Source organism: Hyla sarda, chromosome 4, assembly GCF_029499605.1.
Source record: "Hyla sarda isolate aHylSar1 chromosome 4, aHylSar1.hap1, whole genome shotgun sequence".
NCBI classification, from domain to species: domain Eukaryota; kingdom Metazoa; phylum Chordata; class Amphibia; order Anura; family Hylidae; genus Hyla; species Hyla sarda.
In genome coordinates this window covers 361,807,383-361,825,243 of record NC_079192.1, presented here as the reverse complement: position 1 = coordinate 361,825,243, position 17,861 = coordinate 361,807,383, and the positions used below count along the sequence as shown (strand labels likewise).

The window sequence follows — 17,861 nt, the reverse complement described above, 5'->3', positions numbered from 1 at the left end:
ATTACCCTGGACCAGGTTCAACAGGGCAGTCTCAGCAGAAGAGGCTCGGGCAGGTTCCTCAAAGACACTTCGAATTTCCGAGAAGAAGGAGTGTATAGAGGCAGTGACGGGGTCATTGCGGTCCCAGAGCGGTGTGGCCCATGATAGAGCTTTTCCAGACAGAAGGCTGACTACGAAAGCCACCTTAGACCTTTCAGTAGAAAACTGGTCCGACATCATCTCCAAGTGCAGGGAACACTGGGAAAGAAAGCCACGGCAAAACTTGGAGTCCCCATCAAATTTATCCGGCAAGGATAGTCGTAGACCAGAAGCGGCCACTCGCTGCGGAGGAGGTGCAGGAGCTGGAGGAGGAGATGATTGCTGAAGCTGTGGTAATAGCTGCTGTAGCATCACGGTCAGTTGAGACAGCTGTTGGCCTTGTTGCGCTATCTGTTGTGACTGCTGGGCGACCACCGTGGTGAGGTCAGCGACAACTGGCAGAGGAACTTCAGCGGGATCCATGGCCGGATCTACTGTCACGATGCCGGCTGGCAGGTAGTGGATCCTCTGTGCCAGAGAGGGATTGGCGTGGACCGTGCTAGTGGATCGGTTCTAAGTCACTACTGGTTTTCACCAGAGCCCGCCGCAAAGCGGGATGGTCTTGCTGCGGCGGTAGTGACCAGGTCGTATCCACTAGCAACGGCTCAACCTCTCTGACTGCTGAAGATAGGCGCGGTACAAGGGAGTAGACAGAAGCAAGGTCGGACGTAGCAGAAGGTCGGGGCAGGCAGCAAGGATCGTAGTCAGGGGCAACGGCAGGAGGTCTGGAACACAGGCTAGGAACACACAAGGAAACGCTTTCACTGGCACAATGGCAACAAGATCCGGCAAGGAAGTGCAGGGGAAGTGAGGTATTAATAGGGAAGTGCACAGGTGAAGATACTGATTGGAACCACTGCGCCAATCAGCGGCGCAGTGGCCCTTTAAATCGCAAAGACCCGGCGCGCGCGCGCCCTAGGGAGCGGGGCCGCGCGCGCCGGGACAGGACCGACGGAGAGCGAGTCAGGTACGGGAGCCGGGGTGCGCATCGCGAGCGGGCGCCACCCGCATCGCGAATCGCATCCCGGCTGGAGGCGGTATCGCAGCGCCCCGGGTCAGTGGATCTGACCGGAGCGCTGCAGTGAGGAGAGTGTAGCGAGCGCTCCGGGGAGGAGCGGGGACCCGGAGCGCTCGGCGTAACAATGGGAATATAGGGTAGAACCACACAATCAGGTTGCATTGCATTTTTTCCTGTGTAACTGCAATATAAATGCTTCTTTTCACTTTCATTTTCTCCTATTACTTTCTAATTACCTAGTGTTTAATTATCTTTTATATTCACCATCTTAATTTGGAGAAGTGACACCTCTAGGAAATGGGTCTCCATAGACAGTAATGCATTTCTGAGGGGATTCCGCAGAAAGAACTGACATGTCGATTATTTTTGCATAGGCCTAAATCGGGATTTTCGCAGCAGATGTTTCTGCAGAAATTCCTCTTTGTGCACGATGCAGCAGAATCCCATTGAAAACTATTGGACTCTGCTGTAATGGAATTTCCAAGCTGAATTTTTCCACCAGACTTCACTTGAAAATTTGGCCATGTGAACATAATTTAACTTCAGCCTTTCAGAAGTATTTACTGCATATAGCCAACTGCAACGTAACCACACAACAATGCAGCTGCATAATGTGTTTTTACATTTAGGATGGCTCATACAATTTCCAATTGAAAAAGCATGGAAACTAGAAATGTTATGAATGTCTGCAGATTTTTTTTTTACTGACCTACAAATCCCATCTCCTTTCTGCTACTGCAATTTGCTACAGAACTTTCAAACACAAATGTGTTGCAGAAAATCGATAGCACATGTCTGCAGTGTCTGAACATAACTTTATTTCTGAAAAGCTAGGTAACTACCAATATACTTTCAAAGGAGTTTCCTCAAATATCGGAATGGTAAACTTTCCTAGATTAGCATTTATATCTTCTACTCTCATTTTATTTCATAATTAGGAAAGTTGGGTGCCACGACCTGTGTGAATAGGAGTGAAAGCTATATGGGTAATAATGCCCAGCTAGAAATGAATACAACTAATAAACTATTTGAAAGAACATTTAGCAATCCAAGTGTTTTTATTTACGTAAAACTATGTTTTTATATTTGGGAAAATTGTCGTAAAAGTTTAATTGGATTAAAAAAGTGTTTTTCTCATTTAGATGTTTTGGTATTATATTTTTCTCTATAGAAAGATCAAATGTGTTTTTAATCTGAGGACATGTATTTACTGAGAGAAGAGCTGTAAAATATATGACAGATCAGTTACAAAACCCATCGAGTCTTCACTCATTCCATTCAGACAGAACAGGGCAGAGTAAGCAAGAAATCTCCACCCTCCACACAGTGAGGAAATTGCAGTGTGTAGTTTGGTTGCTACGCATGTTAATGACTTTGCACCCTGGGCTGTAGGATCTGTTTTAAAAGAGGACAGGCGAGAAAGGCGAGCCTCACATTGGAGGTGGATTCTGTCGAGACAGGACAGAGGCACAGAGCAAGCCATCAGAGAATACACAGGAGGGCAGCCTGAACCTATCCACTACTTCATCAATAAAACAAGAGCAATAGGGACATGAAACCCTTTGTAGCAGCTTTCCTTCTCCTTCTCATAGCTGTGTGTACACTACACGTAGAAGGTGAGATTTCTTATTCTTAATGATAGTTTAGTGAGCGCAAACTCAGCTCTGCTATGTATTTATATTCAAAGAAGATTGTTACATGTATAATTTACGGTTATCATCGGCCACCTGACAACTCTTTTTTCGTAGAGCTTTTGCATGTCATACTTTCATGTTAGAACGGAGTACTTTGGTGAAGTGCATGCCTATATTGTTATTAACCTTTATTATTCACCTACCAAAATGAGAAAAAATTCCAATTGCAATTCTGTGAAATGTTACTTTACCTTTATTTTTAGTTACACAGTAGCTTATTGTAAAAATGTTTGTGTATTTGTTTGACTTATGTAAAATTTATGAAACCATTACAAGTTGTAACTTTTCTTCCTGCATTTATCATTTAATTCTTTTTCTCCAGGGTCAAAATGCAAATGTTCCCGAAAGGGTCCAAAAATAAGATTTTCTGATGTGCAAAAGCTGGAAATCAAACCAAGGCATCCATACTGCGAGGAAAAGATGGTCATGTATGTCATTTTATTTATTTTCTGTATGCTAAAGTCTTCATTTAACTCTTTGTAACATGATTATGACTGTTTAAGTTAAACATCCCTTAATAGTCCTATGTAAAACCATATGCAAATCACTACCATTTGTGCCAAGTCATATCTTTTATACTTGACAAACACAGCATTACAACACCTGTACATATATTTCTCATATGTAGATTCAGGCATATAATTAAAGTCTTATTTACCAAGTACGAAGGCTATGCACGTGCTTAGTTGTGTCTCAATTTGCTAGTAATACAGAGGTGCAGCAGAGCTGAATTTGTTATTTAATTTTGTGGCTGTATGGTTTGAATACAAGAATTAGAACAATGTATCTGATAGAAAACCACATGTATTATGAGTTTTATCAAATGAGTAACCCTCACCCTGTTAAGTCCACTGTATGAAAATTATGTCAGATCACAGTACTGTTATAACCGAAATGACTCTACTGGTTATAATCAATCACTGTTTAATAATTGAAATGTTATAAGTGGGGAGGGGTAGAGGATCTGTAAAATGTGACAGGTATGACAATAATACATTAGTACTCTCAGAACTGTAAATGGTGTCATATATGTAACCAGTGGTTAAGATGGTTTATATAGAAACAGTGCCACTCTTGTTCTCAGTTTGTGTAAAGTGTTGCAGCTCAGTTCTGTTAAAGAAAGCCAAGTTGAAGTACCACACCTAACTTGAGGACAGATGAGGCACTGTTGTTGAAAGAAAACAGCTATTGTTTTATTTCTTTTGTTTGATTATTTAAATCCTGGATAACCCCTTTTAAGAATCACTCTGGCTCTTTATATTCTACGTTTTTGGTAATGTGGATGATCTAAATTTTAGAGCTTTATTACTGAATTATAAGTTGTGTTTTGGTACGTCTGCTAGACCACATGAACTGTACTTTGCCTGTCCAAATCAGAATCTACTGTTAAGACTGGAATTCCTATGAGCGTCTTATAGGACTGTCTTCCAAGGACTACTGTATGATTTAGAGAGTTCCTTAATAGTAGATCAATGTAACTATGTGACTATGTAAATAGGTAATGAGCAAAAGCAATCCAACCAGTGGTGCATAAATAAATGGTTTGAGTTTAGTTCACTATCCTTAATGGTGTTAATAGAGCAAAGTTCCTTTAAATGCAATTCATTGCAGTTTAGTTCAAAGACATTAGCATACTTCATGTCTCCACAAAAAAACATATTTCATTCGTAGAGAACCAATTAAGGTGCTTATTAGCAAACGGATTCATGGGAGAAGCAATGCATCGTGATATTATCCTTAAAATTGAAGAGTATTTGTCAGCTGCAATTCACATTCCAAATAGCTGTTAGGGCAAGGAGATGCATGGTCATATATCTCTCTACGATTTCATAACATATACAAATTTTCTCTGAGGGCAAGTGTCAAAGAGTTGTTCCCAATCCTCTGAAGTAGTGAAGGTTGGAACGCCTCCTCACTCTCCCTTCTATCCTTGCTCCTGCTTGATTGACCATCAAGACACAGCTTCCAGCATCAAGCCCTGTTGCCAAGTATCGTTTCTGTGTTGAAATGATGCGCAGATGCAAACAGGACTAAGCTTCCAGCTGACTGTCAATCAAGTAGGGACAGAGCTGGGAGGGGAAGTACTTAGCACCGGAGAATAAAACCATTCTTCTATGTTATGGAAGCACAGGTAGAAATCTGAAAGGTATCATCTGTCTCCTTGCCCTAACAGCTAGCTAACAATGTCAGCCATATGGAATGTAGTAGGAGCTGACAGATTACCTTTAAAGTTATTAGCAGAGAATTTCATATGTGAAAGAAGGTGCAGAGCATGGTATTTCAGACATATCTCCTTTATCAAGTGCTCATAAGAAGAGGATTTTGTCTCCAGTTGTACTGGTGAGGAGGTGGAGACAGCTGTTGTGGATACTCCAGAGAACTTCTCATGCTCTGAATTACTGTATATATCAGTGCAATATATGATTACCCAGTCAGCAGCCTGTTCTTTTGGCAATAACAGGATTCTTTAAAAAAATAATCCAGACAATCCTACCCACTATATTACTCTTCATCCATCTACTGCTGTTCCTTCTACTGGATGTGAGTAACACTGTTGGATCTCCACATTTGCTGAGTATATTGCAACAGTCCAAATATGACAATGTGACAAGTCACAAAAAATTTAACAAATCCTGTAAACAAGAAAGGAAGCTCTGCCACAACAGAACCTGCATAGGTAAATAGTTTTAGTGTCTTTATTCATGTACATGATAATACAATAAATGTACGTATATAAAATTGAGCAAAAGCCCATGTATGTAGAAATAGGGAGTTTGTCATCTGGTGTTGCTCATGTTGATATCACAAGTGGACATGGTAGTTGACTAGAATTATAAAATGATTTGTCTATTGGAGAATCAAGACATGTTTTTAAAGATGTATGTAGAGAGTTATCACAGGATAAATCTGGAGCACTGAATAACAAAGTCAGCACTGCTATTCAGACTCCTTATAGAAACACTTCACCGATGCGTGCGACCACAAGGTCCACCACGCTGCTGACCCGCAGTATGTAGTGGTGCTCAATACTCAGAGATACATATGCTTGGGACGACAACTGTTTCACAGGTGTTACCTGCTTGGTAGGGGTCAGTGGAAGCAGGTAGCACCTGCAAAATGGTTGTTGTCCCAAGCACCTCTCCTGTTTTTACTGCAATGCTGCCCCAATACCAAGTTTTTCCCCACAGAATGTGAGTGCCATCTTATATTCCTTCTCAGTAATATTATATATTTTAAAAAGATTTTAAACTTAAAACATTACTGTTATGCAAATTAACTTTTTACATGTTGCACAGACATGTCAAAAGTTAAAGCGCAACTGGATTTAGCCCCTAAAGCTAGGTACAGTATGTAAAAGCTGAATAGCACAGTAATACCGCCATACCTTTGTATTCCTAATGGGTGGTTTTAGGATTATGAAAATTCTTATCAAAAGCCTCAAACAGTTGGAGAGGCGTGGCTGGGGCATCTGCCCTGTGTGAGCAACATACAGCTCCACTGCACATGCGTCATCTCCAACCAATAGAAGCAGAGAGCTCACTCACTCTCTAGTGACAGGACTTCTCAGCAAGTGCTGTTATGGTCGAAGCGCATGTGCGGAGAAGCTATATGTCGCTTGGACAGTGCCGATGCTGTGACGTTGTTCAAGAGAGGTGTGGTGGCCAGGGGCATTGCGGATCCCCAGTCAAGTCTCTCTGACTGTTTGTGGTTTTTATAAAAAAAAAGTGTTTTTTTTTATCATCCAACAACAACCGGTTAGGAATACAAAGGTATGACTGCATTACTGTGCTAAACAGCTTTTACACACTGTCCATAGCTTTATGGACTAAATCCTGCTAACAGTTGCGCTTTTAGATCAATCGGGGTCTCAGTTCTCATTAGCTTAAGTTGGGTGAAGTGCGCTAGGTCAAAGAGACAGATTGTGTGATGAGCTGAAGAGTGAAGCGCGCTGCCACATGCCTCAGCTGGCTACAATCAGTCAGAGTCTGAGCACTGACTAACCCAACGGATGCCAATCTCTGACATGTCAGTGCAACATGTTAATTTAAGTGGCAGGAACACTTTAAAATGTTGTTAGTGGTTAATTTTTCTTAAAAATGTATATTTCTGCACTAAATATACATAATGTCTTTACTGGTAGAGCACCCCAAGTAAAGGGACAATCTCACATCCAAAAGTAACCTTTGCTCTACAGGATAGGGGATAACTAATGTATGGGCACAAGTCTGACCACTGGGACCCCAAGTGATCCTAAGAATAGAGGACAAAATATGGAACGCCAGCGTTTATCATTCTCCATTCATTCTCTATGGCTAGCGCTGTAATTATGAGAATACCCTTTAAATGTAAGCAGTCATTGTGAAGTGGAGACATCTAAAAGTGACATATGTTTAGTTGTGACACAGTCACACAATCTTCCAGTAAAGAACTACAAAGTATTAAAGCCTGACCACAAGGTAAACTCTTACAGGCTATGAAGCAGCCTCATAATTATTACTGTTGGGTATCACTGGGATCACTTTGAACTATACCAAGGAATGGTATGAAGTGGTGTAGTACTTGGTGCCATGAAACATTGTACTATTAAAACTGTTAAAGGGGTATTCCAGGCCAAAACTGTATATATATATATATATATATATATATATATATATATATATCAACTGGCTCCGGAAAGTTAAACAGATTTGTAAATTACTTCTATTAAAAAATCTTAATCCCTCCAATAGTTATTAGCTTCTGAAGTTGAGTTGTTGTTTACTGTCTAACTGCTCTCTTATGACTCACATCCCGGGAGCTGTGCAGTTCCTATGGGGATATTCTCCCATCATGCACAGCTCCCAGGATGTGACATCATCATTCAGCAGTTAGACAGAAAACTTCAGAAGCTAATAACTATCAGAAGGATTACGATTTTTTTTATAGAAGTAATTTATAAATCTGTTTAACTTTCCGGAGCCAGATGATATATATAAAAAAAGGTTTTGCCTGGAATACCCCTTTAAGCAGAGTCATTATTTACACTTTACCATCTGGCAGTTTGGAGAAGAAATCTAGTTATGGCAGATGCCAGTAGAGCAGGGCATAGTATAACTGAAGAAAAAGTAATTCAAAATTAAAAAGGTTTAATATTTAAAAGGTTCCGGTAATGTCGCAAGTCTTGCCACATTTTTTCTGAATACACAGTAAAATTCCAGAAATCTTCAAAAAGCTATGACATAAAACATGACATGTTTGAATAAAACCGAAAAGAAGCATTCAAACAACTGGAAAGAAGGGCTACTATACAATGTACCTTTTGAATTGATGTCAAATGCAAAAATACTATTTACCCTGATAAAATATTGAAGCTTTTCTGTTATACATGTATTTCTAGAAGATGTGTTTTTTTGTGAAATATAAAAAAAACACACACAACCTCCCCCCAGTTATCAAATAATCAAAGAACTGAATAATATGGCTATATTCATATATATTGTAACACTCACAGGGGTAGTGGATCCACTGTACCTGTGTGGACGATGATGTGGGCCATACCAGAGAGCGGAGTCTAAGGTGCTGCTGCTTTTTACCAGAGCCCGCCACAAAACGGGATGGACTTGCGGCAGGAGGCACACAGGTCACTACCCCTGGTACGAATCATCCACACAGGCTGCTGAGATGAAATGTAGCACTGGAAGGATCAGGCAACTTGTAGTCAGGACCAGAAAAAGGTCAGGGCAGGCGGCACAGACGCATGGTCAGGAAATGTAGCAGGAGGTCAACAGGAAAGCAGCACAGAAGCAAGGTCAGGTCACGGAGCAGAAGGTCAAAACACAGGTTAGGCTATACGCAGTAATGCTTTCTCTTGGGCACAGGGCACACAAAGATCCGGCACAGGAAATAGGAAGTGTTGACACTTATAGAGTCAGCACAGGTGGAAAACATTTAAGGGAATACTGGCCCTTTAAATGACAGGGTGCCGACTCGCACGTGCCCTAGGAGGAGGGGGACAGAACCAGCGGAGAGGCCAGCAGGTGCAAGGGGTAAGTGACAGCCCGAGATTTGCATGCAGGAGCGTCCTACAATGCGAATCCTGGACCTGCCGGAGGAAGAAGGAGGAGAATGCTCACTGCCAGAGCAGAGCACTCTGGCCAGAGCACTCACCGCAACAGTACACCCCCCCCTTTGGTCTTCCTTTCTTTTTGGGTCTTAAAAAATTTAGAAGCAAATCGTAGTCTTGAATATTCTTCCCCAGCTCCCATGACCTCTCCTCAGGACCGAACCCCTTCTAGTCTACTTAAAAAAAATTGTTTCCCGCTTACGTTGACCAAAATTTCCTTGACTTCAAAAATATCTGAGGAACCAGAGACTGCAGAGGAAACAATGTGTTTTTGTGAAAACCGATTAAAGACAACTGGTTTGAGGAGGGAGACATGAAAAGAATTCGGGATACATAAGAAGGCAGGCAGACGGAGCTTGTAAGACACAGGATTGATTCTGTGCGAAACCACAAACGTTCCCAGGAAGCAAGGACCGAACTTATAACTGAGAAGCCTAAAACAAACACACTTAGAGGAGAGCCAGACCTTGCCGCCAGGAGAGAAAGTTGGAGGAGATCTTCTTTTCTTATCCGCTTGGATTTCATACGGGAAGAGGCGCGAATCAAAGAGCGGTGGGTCTCCTGCCAGATGGACATAAAATCCCATACTTGATCATCAACAGCTGGCACTCCAGAAGCGGCTGGAAGAGGAATACGAGGAAGATGTCCATAGACCACAAAAAAATGGAGATATTTTTGTGGACTCAGAGACTTTGTGATTGTAAAAAAAAAACTCCACCCAAGGCAATAGATCAACCCAATGGTCCTGTCCAGCCGAGACAAAATAACGAAGATAGTCTCCCAGGATCTGGTTCACTCTCTCCACCTGGCCGTTGGTCTGAGGGTGATAGGCAGGGGAAAAGTCCAGCTTGATGTTAAGACGGGAACAGAGAGCACGCCAGAACTTGGAAACGAATTGTACTCCACGATTCGAGACGATGTGAGTCGGAAGGCCATGAAGGGGAAAAATATGTTGAAGAAAATGTTTGCCAGCTGTGGAACAGATGGAAGATTTGGTAAAGGAACAAAATGAGCCATCTTAGAGAATCGATCGACCACCACCCAGATGACCATATTATTACAGGAAGATGGAAGATCGGTAATAAAGTCCATAGCTATGTGAGACCAAGGAGTTTATGGGATGGGCAAAGGTTGTAAGAGACGTGCTGGTTTTTTATCGCAGGCAGAGGTAGCACGGGAACGGACAAAATTTGTGACATCGGGTTCAAGGTGCGGCCACCAGTAATGCCGAGAGATAAGTTGAATGGACTTCCGTACCCCAGAATGACCAGCCAGCAAAGAAAAATGTCCTTAATTCAAGACTCTACGTCTCAGTTGAATAGGCACAAAAGATTTCCCAGGTGGGACTTGCTGATGATTGGCAGGTGCTGCAGAAATCAGTCGTTCTGGAGGAAAAATATACCTTGGACCTGATTCCAATCCTACCACATCGGAGGACCTAGAAAGAGCATCGGCTCTGATGTTTATGTTTGCAGGGTGGAAGTTAAAAATAAATTAAACCTGGAAAAGAAAAGAGACCATCTAGCCTGCCGAGGGTTTAGTCGTTGAGCAGACTGAAGATTTAGGAGATTCTTATGGTCTGAATAGATGCTGACCGGACGAGAAGATCCTTCTAATAAATGTTGCCACTCTTCCAAGGAAAGCTTAATAACAAGGAGTTACCGATCTCCAATAGAGTAGTTCCTCTCTACATGTGAAAAAGTCTTGGAGAAGAAGCCACAGGTTACAATCTTGCCTTTGGAGGTTTTCTGAGATAAAATGTCTCCCGCTCCCACGGATGAAGCGTCTACCTCCAGAGAGAAGGGTTTCTCTGGATCTGGTCTTGAGAGGACGGGTGCAGAGGCAAAGGCAGACTTTAAGATAGTGAAGGCCTCTTCAGCCTCAGGAGGCCAAGACTTGGGGTTTCAGTTCATTTTAGTAAGAGCCACAATCGGGGCAACCAGGGAAGAAAAATTTGGGATAAACTGACGATAATAATTGGAAACCCAAGAAAGCATTGAATAGCCTAGACCAGTGGGACGAGGCCAATCTAACACAGCAGTCAGTTTGTCAGGATCCATCTGAAGACCATGATGGGAAACAATGTAACCCAGGAACGACAGACTAGATCTCTTGAATAGGTATTTTACAAGTTTGGCATAAAGATGATTTTCTGTAGGACCTGACGGACATGTGAGCGATGCTCCTCCAAATTGGGCAAGAAGATCAAGATGTCATCAAGGTACACAACAACACACGTGTGGAGAAGATCTCAGAAGATATTGTTGACAAATTCTTGGAAGGCAACTGGAGCGTTACAGAGACCGAAAGGCATCTTGAGATACTCAAAGTGTCCATCTCGGGTATTAAAGGCCGTCTTCCATTAGTCTCCCTCAAGGCTACGAATAGGATTATATGCTCCCTGCTAATCCAACTTCCAGAAGACCATGACACCCCGTAGACGATCAAAAAGTTCAGAAATTAAAGGAAGAGGAGAGCAATTTTTGATCGTAATCTTGTTTAGACCCCTGTAATCAATACAAAAATGGAGAGAACCATCCTTCTTCCCTGCAAAGAAGAATCCAGCTCCGGCAGGAGAGGAGGACTTTCGGATAAAGCCCTTTTGGAGGTTCTCTTGTGTCTCAGGAACTTGTGTCTCAGGAATAGACAATGGATAGATTCTTCCAAGGGGAGGCATGGTCCCAGGCTGTAAGTCAATAGGACAATCGTAGAGACGATGTGGTGGAAGAGTCTCGGCCTGCTTTTCACTGAATACGTCTTAAAAATCTTGATATGGAAGAGGAAGGCCTGGCATAGAAGGAGGTGAAGAGAAAGCCTTAGACTGGATAGGCACAAGACAGTGGTTCTGGTAAAACAATCCCCAGAGTATGACTTCAGCAGTTTTCCAATCGAGATGCAGAGAGTGACGTTGAAGCCAAGGAAGACCGACAAAAAGCTCCGAAGTACAACGTGGAAGCACATAGAACTCAATTTTTCCTTATGCAACATTCCTACTTGCATGATGAGAGGCTCTGTGCGGAATAACACTGTACAATTCAGATTTTCTCCATTGACAGAGGAAATGAATAATGGCTTAGCAAGCCAAATCACAGGAAGACGGTATTTATGGACCAAGGAGGCATCAAAAAAATCCAAAAAGGCAGAAGCGGAGAAGGAAGTCTTGGTAGAAGTGTAGACTTGGACCATCAAGGTCAAATGAGGAGAGGTAGTATTCACACGCAGGGACGCCTCTCCCACGTTCCCTAGGAGCGAGCGTTTCCCTGACGCTTTTCTTTTTGAGAAAATGTGTCAGACTGGCACAATAGAAGCACAAGTTCTCATTGCGTCGACGTGATCTCTCCTACTGAGTCAGCCGAGAGCGATCCGCCTGCATAGCTTCTTCGGCAAGAGACAAAGGAGGCGGCAGAGGAAGGAGGAGGAGAGCACACATGGCCATCGTGAGTGGCCGGAGCGCTCGCCGCAACATATAGCCAGTAATCATGCTTAGTAACTGGCCACAATTAATGGAAAAGTGCATCAGTTGGCTGTAGGTCCAGCGCTCAATTATTTCTGCAGGCTAGACGGGGGAATGCTGAAAGATGTGTTCCCCCATGTGGCGTATCTCAGTTGAGGTTCCAGATAAATTTGAACAGATCAGTTTGTTTATCCGTTCCCTTTCGCCGCTCTTCTACTGCACCAGCGGGGAAACCTCAACAAATAATCTGGAAATGCAAGCTACAATTTATTGAGAAGTAGTAAAATCACTAATTATGTATGATACAGTAAAGTTATCTGCTCAGAGGTAGTTTGGTGGAGACAGATTGCAATAACAGAGCAAGATGTCTTTATATTATAAGGTGTTTGGGTAAGGTCAAAGGATATACAGTTTTAAAGATCTGATACATATAAGCAAAATTGTAGAACAGACTCTTAAAAGGGACATTAAAAAAGGGACCTTAAAAAAATTATTCCACATGGTGTGGCATGTATTTACATAGTTCTCCTAGCTTGTTTCTGGCACCACTCACTGCTCCCCGATTCACCATCCTTCTCTGCCCACTGCTTTATTTTCTCTTTGCTCCTTCCTCCTGCACACTCTATTACAACTACATTTCCCATCAGTCCTCACTGCCAAGACCGGAAGAAAGGGGGCATTCCTATATGATGTTAGAAGGGACGTGGCTTGACTAACTATGATGGAGAATTGAATGATGATACAACAGGTGTGTGGCTTGACTGTAGAGGAATGGTTTACCAGGCAAGAACGCTGAATGCCAGGACAAAGTGTCACATGATCTCCATCTCTGTTGGGGGGGGGGGGCGGAGAGGGGATGGCAAGTTTTTCTTCACTTCCTGCGCACCACTCACTGCTCCCCGATTCACCATCCTTCTCTGCCCACTGCTTTATTTTCTCTTTGCTCCTTCCTCCTGCACACTCTATTACAACTACATTTCCCATCAGTCCTCACTGCCAAGACCGGAAGAAAGGGGGCATTCCTATATGATGTTAGAAGGGACGTGGCTTGACTAACTATGATGGAGAATTGAATGATGATATAACAGGTGTGTGGCTTGACTGTAGAGGAATGGTTTACCAGGCAAGAATGCTTAATGCCAGGACAAAGTGTCACATGATCTCCATCTCGGGGGGGGGGGGGGGGCGGAGAGGGGATGGCAAGTTTTTCTTCACTTCCTTCGAAGAGGGGATACGTTTCTAACCGCTGGACATTTTCTTTAATGCCTAGAAAAAAACTATGTATTTCTTATTTCTGGCAACATGAATTTGTCTCCAACAAGAAACTTGGTTTAGGCATAAAGAGGAAAACAAGTCCAAGAAGCACCACAAGCAACATATTAGAACCTTAGACTGGTAGCACAAACAGAAATATTTTGACTCACATTTATATATATATATATCTAAAATTAAAGTACCAAACAAAATGAATATTCTATGAAATAAAACAAAAAATAAAGCCCAGTAAAATGTTGGTACACATTTTAAGTTTTTCACTTTGGAGTGTATTAAGTGCGACTTTGTAGCGCTATGCTTTTAATTACACTGCAAACATATACTAGCCCAGACCTAGCTTACAAAACTGCCTGTGGGCAGCATTTAAAAAAAGTAGTATTTTTTTTTGTGCAATGGGTTCAAAAGTCAAAGAAAAATGTAGCAGAGAAGGAACCATACAAAGTGGTGTACTGAAGGGTAAAAAGTAGGGATGTCCCGATACCATTTTTTAAGCCCAAGTATGAGTACCGATACTTTAATTCTAGTACTCGCCGATACCAAGTACGAGTACTTTTATTTTAAAGGGAATCTGACACCAGGGTGACCCGGTTTCTGTCGCTGGTTACCGTATATGTGGGTTCCTTGTTGTGTACAATGGAGGTGGCTGCTGTAGTATGAGCAAAGATTTCTCTCTTCTCCATTGGACAGAACAGGGAATTTGCATTGGCGGTGAGACCGATGACCACATGGTGAGCAGCGATAGAAACCGGGTCACTGGCACTATTTACCTATAAATTCAAGTTAGTGCAGGTGACTCTGCTGTAAGATTGTCTTTAATAGTAGGTAGTATCCCCTTGCAGACATTAGCAGCAGCCCCCCGGCAGTCATTAGTAGCAGCCCCCCTGTAGACAGCAGCCCCCCTGTAGACCACAGCCCCCTGTAGACAGTGGGCCCCCATGTAGACAGTGGGCCCCCATTTAAACAGCAACAGCCCCCCCTTTAGACAGCAGCAGCCCCCCCTTTAGACAACAGCAGCCCTCCCCTTTAGACAGCACCAGGGTCCCCCGTTTAGACAGCAGCAGGCCCCCCATTTAGACAGCAGCAGGGCCCCCGTTTATACAGCAGCAGGGCCCCCCATTTAGACAGCAGCAGGGCCCCCATTTTAGACAGCAGCAGGGCCCCCATTTAGACAGCAGCAGGGCCCCCGTTTATACAGCAGCAGGGCCCCCCATTTAGACAGCAGCAGGGCCCCCGTTTATACAGCAGCAGGGCCCCCCATTTAGACAGCAGCAGGGCCCCCATTTTAGACAGCAGCAGGGCCCCCCATTTAGACAGCAGCAGGGCCCTCGTTTAGATAGCGGCAGGGCCCCCCATTTAGACAGCAACAGGGCCCCCATTTAGACAGCAACAGGGCCCCCCCCCCCCCCGTTTAGACAACAGCAGGGCCACCATTTAGACAGCAGCAGGGCCCCTCATTTAGACAGCAGCAGGGCCCCTTTGTTTAGACAGCAGCAGTGCCCCCCGTTTAGACAGCAGAAGCCCCCCCTCATTGCAGGCAGCTCACCTCCTCTGTCGGGTGCTTGTGCTGCTGCTCCACTGCCCCATTCTCCCGTCCTCCGGTCTGCATCATGGCATCCTATGGAGGAGCATGTGACATATACGTCACTCTGCTTCCTCCGTAGCGTTACGCTGGGCGCAGGGGAGAAGGCGGAGTGACGTGTGTGTCCCATGCTCCTCCATGGAACACTATGATGCGGACGGGAGGACAGGAGAATGGGTCAGCAGAGTGGCAGCAGGTCGCGGTGATAGGACTCAGGACCCCCGAACAGGCAGGCGGAGAGAAGCGGGTGGCGGCGGCGGTCTATGGCACCACAAAAGCCGCTGCAGTTCATTGATCAAAGATCAAAAATCAAAGATCTGCAGCGGTGGGGGGGTAAATAGCCAAAAACTTATAACGGAATATCGGTATAAGTTATCGGCTATCGGACATAACCTCCACAGATTATCGGTATCGGCACTAAAAAACGATATCTGTCGATCCCTAGTATCGGGGACATTAACCCCTTAACGACGCAGGACATATATTTACGTCCTGCGCCGGCTCCCGCGATATGAAGCAGGATCGCGCCGCGATCCCGCGTCATATCGCATCGGTCCCGGCGCTCATCAACGGCCGGGACCTGCGGCTAATACCACACATCGCCGATCGCGCCGATGTGCGGTATTAACCCTTTAGAAGCGGCGGTCAAAGCTGACCGCCGCTTCTAAAGTGAAAGTGAAAGTGACCCGGCTGCTCAGTTGGGCTGTTCGGGACCGCCGCGGTGAAATCGCGGCGTCCCCAACAGCTGACCGGACACCGGGAGGGCCCTTACCTGCCTCCTCGGTGTCCGATCGACGAATGACTGCTCCGTGCCTGAGATAAAGGTCATTTAACCCCTTCCCTAATAAAAGTTTGAATCACCCCCCTTTTCCCATAAAAAAATAAAACAGTGTAAAAAAATAAATAAATAAACATATGTGGTATCGCCGCGTGCGTAAATGTCCGAACTATAAAAATATATCATTCATTAAACCGCACGGTCAATGGCGTACATGCAAAAAAATTCCAAAGTCCCAAAAAGCGTATTTTGGTCACTTTTTATACCATTAATCAGATCACGGCGCAAAAAATGAGTCCTCATACCGCCCTGTACGTGGAAAAATAAAAAAGTTATAGGGGTCAGAAGATGACATTTTTAAACGTATAAATTTTCCTGCATGTAGTTATGATTTTTTCCAGAAGTGCGACAAAATCAAACCTATATAAGTAGGGTATCATTTTAACTGTATGGACCTACAGAATAATGATAAGGTGTCATTTTTACCGAAATATGCACTGCGTAGAAACGGAAGCCCCCAAAAGTTACAAAATGGCGTTTTTTTTCGATTTTGTCGCACAATTTTTTTTTTTACGTTTCGCCGTGCATTTTTGGGTAAAATGACTAATGTCACTGCAAAGTAGAATTGGCAATGCAAAAAATAAGCCATAATATGGATTTTTAGGTGGAAAATTGAAAGGGTAATGATTTTGAAAAGGTAAGGAGGAAATAACGAAAGTGCAAAAACGGAAAAACCCTGAGTCCTTAAGGGGTTAAACGAGTCCCCGATACCATGCAAATGGCTAGTATCGGCCCCGATACCAATACCAGTATCGGTATCGGGACATCCCTAGTAAAAAGTGTACTAACACCATATCACCTGCAATTTAAAAAAAAATAAAAAATTTGGTGCACAAAAATTATTCACCTACACTATACTTGATTCATTTCTCAAAGCATAGCAGTACTATCTCAAAATTTTACATTTTTTTTTTGCATATTTTAACCTTTCAGTATGCAGCATTTTTACTTTGAAAACATAAAGTTTTGAAGTTTTATTCTTTTTTCTGGAGCTGGAAACCATGTTTTTATTTTACTGTGTTACTTAATGCCAGGTCAGACCTGACATTATTTTAAGACTTGAAGATGATTCTTCAACTGGAGAGAAGTCTGATGCTTGTATGAAGTATTTTTTTTTCAAATGCAGATGAATCTAGAGTATTTTCCACCTATAGACATATGTTTTAATACAAGGTGCAGCTACACTTTTTGGTATAATTTTTATGTTTTTTTTTTTGTTGCACATGCTATGAGTGAAAGTAATGTAAAGTAAAATTAGCAAAATTAAAGGAATACTGTATTGGAATATAACTTATCCTCTATCTGAAGGATAGGGAACAAGTTATAGTTCACACAGGGTCCAATCGCTGGGACCCTCACCCCGCGATCTCCTGTACGGGGCTGGGGCAGTCTGCAGGAAGGGGGCGTTCCGTCCCTCGCATGACGCAGCAGCCGACACATCCCCACCATGTATCCCATAGAGATACATGGAGGGGGCGTGTCTGGCATGACTTCCTACGGGGGTCGGCACATCGCTTCATGCGGATTGCCGCGGCCCCGCACAGGAGATCGCGGGGGTCCCAGTGGTCTGACCCCCCCCCCCCCCTGCGCGATCTATAACTTATCCACTATCCTTCGGATAGAGGAGAAGTTATATTCCACTACAGTATTCCTTTAACAGAAAGGGTTGGTCATTTGAATATAGTGTCAGTAAAGTCCAGAAGTAAAGTATTCAGAACTTGGGATTTACCTATGATTACCTCCCCCATCAGTGGAAAGAATCCTTCATTGTCAGCTTTCCTTTAATCAAATCAGTCACATACAGCTAAATTATATATGTAAC

The 17,861-nt window shown here is 43.4% G+C and overlaps 1 protein-coding gene across 1 annotated transcript in view; it reads left to right on the top strand.

Annotated features, from left to right (window-relative positions):
- Positions 1–2,396: 2,396 nt before the first annotated feature.
- Positions 2,397–17,861, top strand: part of CXCL14 (C-X-C motif chemokine ligand 14) — a 40,841-nt gene continuing 25,376 nt past the window's right edge. Inside the window, exons 1-2 of the mRNA XM_056516650.1 lie at positions 2,397–2,712; positions 3,113–3,218. Coding sequence (XP_056372625.1) covers positions 2,649–2,712; positions 3,113–3,218 — 170 coding nt within the window. The 5' untranslated portion in view covers positions 2,397–2,648. The remainder of the gene's footprint in view (positions 2,713–3,112; positions 3,219–17,861) is intronic.